Below are 7,268 nucleotides of genomic sequence, written 5' to 3'. Positions count from 1 at the left end.
CGATGCAGGGGAACCGGGTTCGCGCCCCGGTCTGGGAGGACCCCACGTGCCGCGGAGCGGCTGGGCCCGTGAGCCATGGCCGCTGGGCCTGCGCGTCCGGAGCCTGTGCTCCGTAACGGGAGAGGCCACAGCAGAGGGAGGCCCACATACCACACACACACAAAAAAACCCCACAAAGTCAATTTTGCACATCTGGGGTCAGCCCATATCGGTGTCTCATCCTGTTCCCATCACTCCACAGGTCATCTCTGCAGCTCAGTGGACCCCTCCTCCTGGGGGCAAAAGCAGCATCTCATCCGCTTCCAGGGCCACTCACCTTGAACCTCTCGGTAACACCCTCGGTGATGCTGACGGTGAACTCAGCTATCTTGGGAGGACGTGCTTTGCCTTTCTTGCGGTCAGGTTCATATTCAGTCTTAGTTTTCACAACCACCTTGTCCAGGAAACAGAAGGAAACAGTCAGTAGTACAGCCAGATACATTCAGACACACCTGTCCAAAGAGGACAGGTGGGGAAAACCCTCGTTCAAAGTCACCATTTCACCAGGAAGTATTTCACAGAAAGAATGAGAACAGCCACCACTTATTAGAAATCTCCTCTGTGCCAAGACTTTCAGAGAAATTACCCATTAATAATAATCCTGATGGCAGCCCCAGGAGGGAAAAATGGTAACGGAGGGGCAGACAAGTTAAGTACATTGGTCAAGGCCACGTAGCTGGTAGGTGGCAGGCCTAAGAGTAGTCAGCAGGGCTCCTGACTCCTAATTTGATGCTCGCTTCAACGGCCCAGGTGGTGGGAAGGATGCGTGGATTTTTTTCACTGGTCTTCATATGCCGCCACGGGTAAAACAAGAAGATTCAAGGGCACTATTTCCCTCCAGCACTAGGAAGGAGCAGGCAGCCAGCCTTCAAGCAAATCGACCTTGGGGAGTCTGTCGCTACCCCACCATCCTCCTCTCGCCCTTGTCTTGGCAACAGCCCTTAAAGGGTCTCCCTGCTCTGTCCCCCCTCCACTCTCCACTGTGAAGCGGGAGATGTTTTTCCAACCACGAAATCTGCTCTGCCTCTGCCCCGGGCAAACCCTTTCCCTACACACCCCCAAGCTTCAGCTGCGCCCTAACCCACCCCTCGAGCCTCCACCCTCGGATGCTCACAGCCTCTCCGCACCGTCGCTGCCCCCATCACACCCCGTTGCCAGGGCTGTTTCCTTCTCTGTCCCCAGTGGACGGGGAGGCAAGGTGTCCGGGAGCAGTGTCCAGGGGCTACGTGTGTCTAGTCCCCAAATGCCCACCCCCCAGAGCAGGAGCCAGGAAGTTGGACTGGAGAGAGACAGCCCCCCACCCTCTTCCTCACCCAAGTAACAACGCCCTTCACTGGGTGAGCCACAGCGTGGGGACACACTGCCCTCCGCGATGGTGGGACCCAGGGCAGAACAAGCACTCAGGACGTTGTGGGCGCTCCCAGACTGAGCCGTGACACCAGACCCAGCCTCAGGAAGAAAGTGGCCCACGCCATGCGACACTGAGGAGTGATCCGAGGGCCACGCCCCTTTAAAGCACGCTCTTGCCTCCCTCCCCCCTTCCGTTACATGCAGCTCTCCCTGCGCTCAGTGCGACAGCCTGCGTGCCCACCCTGGGGGCACCCATCTCTGGGGCAGCACCTGGGCCTCACCCTGCCATCCTCGAACCCCAACTATACCTGAGTAGCTGTGGGACCCTGAGCACACCCTTGGCTACTTGGAACCTCAGTTTCCCGGCCTGTGATATGGGTGCAAGGCCCATCTGGTAGGGTTACTGTGAGGAGGAGGGACTCCACGGGACCCTGAGCCCAGTGCACCCACCCGGTCAGGATCCCATCAGCCCGGACTCCACCTGCCTCTGCCACTAACAAGCTGGGTGACTTCGGGCAAGTTCCTTAAACTCTCTGTGCCTCCATTTCCACATCTGTAAAATGGGGTAACAGTGGTAGTTACCTCCTAACGTCAGTGTGTTAAAGTAATTGAAAGCCATAAAGCATGCAGACAAGTGCCTTGTGAGTAACAAGCATTCAAACCCGTCAGCTGAGACTGGCCCTGAGGCTGCTACCAGCTCTGTGACTACTAGCACTGTTGCACCTCAGAACCTCGGCGCTCAACACACATTCTATTTACAACCTTATATCTGCCCTCGGACACGTGTCCCCTGGGACAGGTGACATCACCTCCCTGAACCCTAGCTGGGAGCAACACGTCGCCGCTGTTCGGGTTAAGAGATGTCTCGTGAGAGTGCGGTCTGGCTCCAAGCAGGGCAGAGCGAGGGGCCCCGCCAGAGCTTCTGCATCCTGGAGGATGGTAGCCTTCAGCCGAGTGACCTTGCGCACGTCCTATAAACTCCTGGAGACTCGGTTTCCTCATCTGTGACCTCAGAAATCTGGCCCAACCATCACCCCCTGCTAGAATGCCCATCTCTGGAGCATCTCAGGGATGGGAGACTCGTCACCTTCAGAGCTGCTTAGGTTATCCTGGATGGCCTGACTGGTTGGCCAAAATTTCATACCTGCCTGAAACCTCCTCCCTCGTACAAGCCAACTATGTGCCAGACGGTTCTGGAATGGAACAGACTGAGGACGAAAGAGGAGGCTGAGTGGAGGCAACCACCTGACAGAGGTGCTTCCTGGGGATGCGGTGTCCCTGGCACAGGCAGGAGGCAGGAGGGGAAGGTGGGCACGGTGGCGCCAGGCTGGGCTAACTGGCCGAGTCTGACGCCTAGACAGGGAAGGGGGAGGCGGAAGCCGAGTCCTCAGGCAGCCCTGCCCCTCCCTCAAAGCTTCTTTTGGACCATCGATGCCCCAGAGTGGCCCCACGTGACCCGGGTGCACAGGTGTGACCAACTGATCCTCTTCTCTTGAAATAAAACACCTGTTCCAGCATCGCTCTGGCCCCTGCCCCCTGCTCTCCTACCCAAACACAGACAACAGAGTTGGGGGAATCAAAACCACTTTGGGGAGCTGAGTAAGGCTATCAAAAGGCCCACCATGGGAATAACGGAATCCTGCAGAAAGGAAGGACCCATGGCAGAGATAGTCTCTCATCCCCACCCCTGCCCCGGGGCCAGTAATCACCAACATGCCCCAATAACCGACAAGCCCTGAGTCAGAACCTCCCTGCCAGGCATTAAATGAAACAATAAATGCCAGCACACTTGGGGGAACAGAGTGCGCTTCCTCGTGGCTAGGATGATCTTAAAAAGCTGCAAGGTGGTCAGAATGGATGTGTGTGGGTAATTTTAGGTTTGAGTTTTACAACATAATTGTCTAGACTTTTAAGCGTTTTTAATGTTAACTCTTGAAAATATTGCTCTTAATGGACACAGAAACCACTTGATTGCAGGCGGTATTCAAGAAAGAGGGGATTCCTTAAATTCAACAAAAAGAAAAAAGAAAAAAATCCCACTTTAAGGAGAGGAGGATGAATGGCTGTCCCCAGGTACCCTAATACTGAGGAGCACGAGTGCTTATTTGGAGATTTCACAAAAGGAACAAAGAGAGGAAGGAGGCGGTGTAGGAGCGCGCACCCTGCCGCATCTACCGCCAATGTGGGAGGGTTGGGCGCAGAGGGTAAGGAGGGAGATTCAGCGCCTAGGGGGGGCCCATCTGGCCAAGGAGAGGGGCCTCTCCACCCCAAAGGGGCAAATCGGGCTGAACCTGCATCATCCGGGAAGGCACGAGGGGCAACCGCACCACTCCTGGGCTCACCCCAGAACCAGAGCTCCTGGTACCCCGGGGCAGGGACGAGCGGGGCTGGGTTGTAGGTGGAGGGACCAGGGGCCTCTCTCGGACAAGAGTCCCACGAAAATAAAGAAGGGATCTTTCCCCGACCGCGTTCCATTGTCAGGAAGAAGCTGTCATCTAAGACGGGGCGGGGGAGGGGGGGAGGGCCAGATCACCCGATCCAGAATCCCGCGCGGGTACGAGGTCCTCCGAGGGGCCTCCTCCACCCCGCCCGAGCCCGCCCCCAGTTCGTGTCCCCAGTGCACGCGGCGCGTTTCTTTTGTTGCGGCCGCCACCCGAGATTTGGGGGTGCGCACCCGGCGGTCCTGGGTGCCGGGGGCCTCTCACCTTATCCGGGGGCGGGAACTGCAGTTGATTGACATCAAGGGGCGTCATCAGGGGGATGGTGTCGAAGCCATCCTCCAGCAGCGACTGCTTGGTACCCTTCTCCGCGAAATTGTTCCCCAACTTCACCATGGTTCCGGGAGACACGAGGCTGCCGCCTGCGGAGCGAGGGCCGGGCGGGAGTCACCGCGAGCAGGACCCACCCGCTGTCCCGGGCGTCGGCGAGCTCTCCGGCTCTCGCCTCGTCTCCGAGGAGGGGTCGTGAGGACGCAGAGGTCGCGGCCCGAGGGCTGGGGGGTGGGTGCTGTGTATTTATGGACTCACCCGCTGGGCAAAAGCGCCGAGCTCAGGGACGCCTAGCAGCCGGGGAGGGGGCGCCGCCCATGCCCGCGGGTCTAGACGCGTCCCCGGTCCTGGCGACGCCTCGCCGGTGACCTGCCCAGGGACCCCTGTCCCTCCCACCTGGGGAGGTGCGCGGCCCTGTACCCGGCTCCCCGGCGGAAGGGTCCAACCCGGGCGCCCCGCGGCCCCGCCTGCCGCCCAGCACTCACCCCACGCCCGGCTCCGGCAGGTCTGGACTCCGACCGCACTCGGAGCCTCCGCGTCGCCCGCTCCCGCTCACAGCAATGGCAGAGGCGGCGCCGCGCGGGGCCGGGGCGGGGGCGCCGCGCGATTGGGCTTCCTCCCCCCGCTCGCCACCTCCCTTCCTGCCGCTCCCGGGGGTTAACTGCGCGCGGTGAGTGCGTGCGTGTGGCGGCGGCGGCGGCGTTGACGCAGCGCGCGCGCGCCGGCCGCACAAAGAAGCGCGGGGCGGGCGCAGGGGGGCGCTCTCCGTGGACCCCGCGGTCGCCGGGACCTCGGCGGGCGGGGGGCGATAAGGGGGATGGGATCGCGCCCCGGATGGGAGGCTCGGAGGGCGCCACAGGGCTGGAGGCCGGGGATGGGGGGAAAGAGAGGTGCGGGCCGCGCAACCCCGGGGCGGCGGCCGGGGCGCGAGGCGATTCGAAGCGAGAGAGGGGCGGGGGGATCCTAGGGATGGAGCGATCCCCCAAAGTGGGGGAAAAGGTGCCCCCCCTTGCAGCCGAGCCGATCTGGGAGTCCTGAAGGATAGGAAAGGGTCCTGCGGGGGAGGGTTCCAGGAGGCGGTGGGCGGTGGCAGAGACCAGAGCGTGGTCTGGTTAGTGCGCGGCTGGCTTGGGGAGAGGGCGACAAAAAGAGGGCGTGTCCCTGGTGAAAGGAGGCTCGGATGGGAATTGGGGGGGGGAGTTTTTCGGTGGTACAGGATGTGGAGGGAGCTCTCTCCAGAGCTGGGGACGGTGTCCGGACGTGGGGGGACGCCCAGGGTAGCGGGAGGGAAGGTATCCAGGGCAAAGAGAGCGCTTCGCGTGACGCGTTGGAGCGTTTCTCTGATCTGGTCGGAAGGTAAAGCTGGGGTTCGCTCCCGGCAGCCGCAGCCTCGATCATCCGGGGCACAAAGAAAGGGTGTCCTGGAACGAAGAAGGGGGTTTCTAACCCGATCCTTTGGCCCTCTCTCCCCCCAGCGGGGCCACTGTCGCAGCTGCCCAGATTAGGGCCCCATTTAATAGACTTCCAACCAGCCCTAGCCTAGGACTCCCCGGATGAGAAACTGCGGGGTTTCGGGGAACAAGACCAGGTGCGGGAGGAAGGCTGCTGCTGGAAAAAGGGCACCTCCCAGGCTCCTGTGTCCTGCTAGGGCCCTGCTAGGACACAGAGTAGGTGTCCCCCAAAGTCTTACTTTGACACCCTTTGCCTGATTCTGTTTTGCGTGGCTGATGGCCTGAGACCCAGGGTTTTCCATCTGCCGCCTGAGAACCATGAGAGAAGCACCCCGGCAGAACCTCCTCTCCATGTAGCTAGAGAACAGGAACACTATTCTCTCACTGCCTGCTGAGCCTTGAGCCACCAGGTCAGTCTAGGAACCCTGCCATGGGCACCTTGATTTCAAAATCCCCGGGAGGACACAAGCAGATGAGGTGCCTGGATTTCTCTTAACTGGGCCCAAGTCCTCAGCAGGGTCCACGTGAGCCTTTGACCACAGGGCAGCCTGGCAGGACCCAGGCTCTTGGCACACACTACCCCTGGCCAGCCCAGGAAGGGCCGGTGTCCCAGATGCAGGCACCTTGGGGCCTGGCATCAGCATCCTTCTGGCAAAGGCCCTTTGAACGCAGGACTGGTACAGCGATAAGGCATCTGTGTGTGGTCCAGGTTCTTACAGGGGACCAGGGGGGGCCTCCTCCCTGACGCTTCATTACTTCCTGCAGCAGTTGAGGAAAAGCAGCTAGAATCTGCTCAGGTGCTGGTTTAGGTGCATCCCTGGCCAGACTAAGCTTACAGATCACAAGAAACCTTGTGGGCTTCATTCACCGAGGGAATAGCTTTGTCCCCATCTTAGGCCCCAACACGCACACACACAAACACTGCAGGCAGAATCCCACACAGGGAGCTGCAGGGTGGGCCTCCTGGGCTGTGTGTGGACCCCTCTCCCCCTCAAAGGCTGTCAGCTGAAGAGGACAGAGACAAGGATGGCCCATGGTTGTCCCAGAGACAGCAGGGGACAGTCACCAGTTGCTTTTTCATGCTGTCCTGGGTTTTGACTGGTGCGGGTCACTGGGACTCTGCAGCTTCGTTCTGTGTGGGATTTTTGTGGGTGCCGAGGCCGCACCAGACCCTGTGAAGGGCACACATGTGGACAATGCAATTCACAAGACACGCAGTGCCCCCCATCAGCAGCTGATGGACAAGGGAAATGAAATGGCAAGGCTTCCGAAGGAGCAGAGGGCCCACCAGTGGGAGCGGCCTTGTCCACTGCCAGAGGGAGAAGGCAGGAGACTGTGGGCAAAGTATGAAATCCTCCAGGGGGGCCTGAGGGAGAGCAGAGTGTGCGCGGAGGGTCTCCCAGGTGGGGATGCATGTGTAGGCAGATGTCAGTTTCCCAGGCCTGCTGTAACAAATTACCCCAAACTGGAAGGCTTAAAACAACAAATGTATCATCTCACAGCTCTGGAGGCTGGAGTCGGAGACCAAGGGGTCAGCCAGGCCACACTCCCTACAGAGACTGCAGGGGAGAGTCTGTTCCTGCCTCTGACAGCTTCCCGTGGCCCCAGGCATTGCCAGGCTTGTGGCCGCATCCCTCCAGTCTCTGCCTCCGTGATCACC

At 60.1% G+C, this 7,268-nt stretch overlaps 1 protein-coding gene across 1 annotated transcript; it reads right to left on the bottom strand.

Annotated features, from left to right (window-relative positions):
- Positions 1 to 292: 292 nt before the first annotated feature.
- On the bottom strand, positions 293 to 4,813 carry LOC114483882 (neuronal vesicle trafficking-associated protein 1-like). Its single transcript, XM_028487059.2, has 3 exons — positions 4,643 to 4,813; positions 4,095 to 4,249; positions 293 to 433 (listed from the first exon to the last, which is right to left on the bottom strand). The coding sequence occupies exons 2-3, from the start codon at positions 4,221 to 4,223 to the stop codon at positions 293 to 295; spliced, it is 270 nt and encodes an 89-aa protein (XP_028342860.1). The 5' UTR covers positions 4,224 to 4,249; positions 4,643 to 4,813.
- Positions 4,814 to 7,268: the final 2,455 nt, after the last annotated feature.

This window comes from Physeter macrocephalus, unplaced genomic scaffold (genome assembly GCF_002837175.3).
Source record: "Physeter macrocephalus isolate SW-GA unplaced genomic scaffold, ASM283717v5 random_1553, whole genome shotgun sequence".
Lineage (NCBI taxonomy): Eukaryota > Metazoa > Chordata > Mammalia > Artiodactyla > Physeteridae > Physeter > Physeter macrocephalus.
The sequence above is the reverse complement of the archived record's forward strand: the minus strand, read 5'-3'. Positions and strand labels throughout refer to the sequence as shown.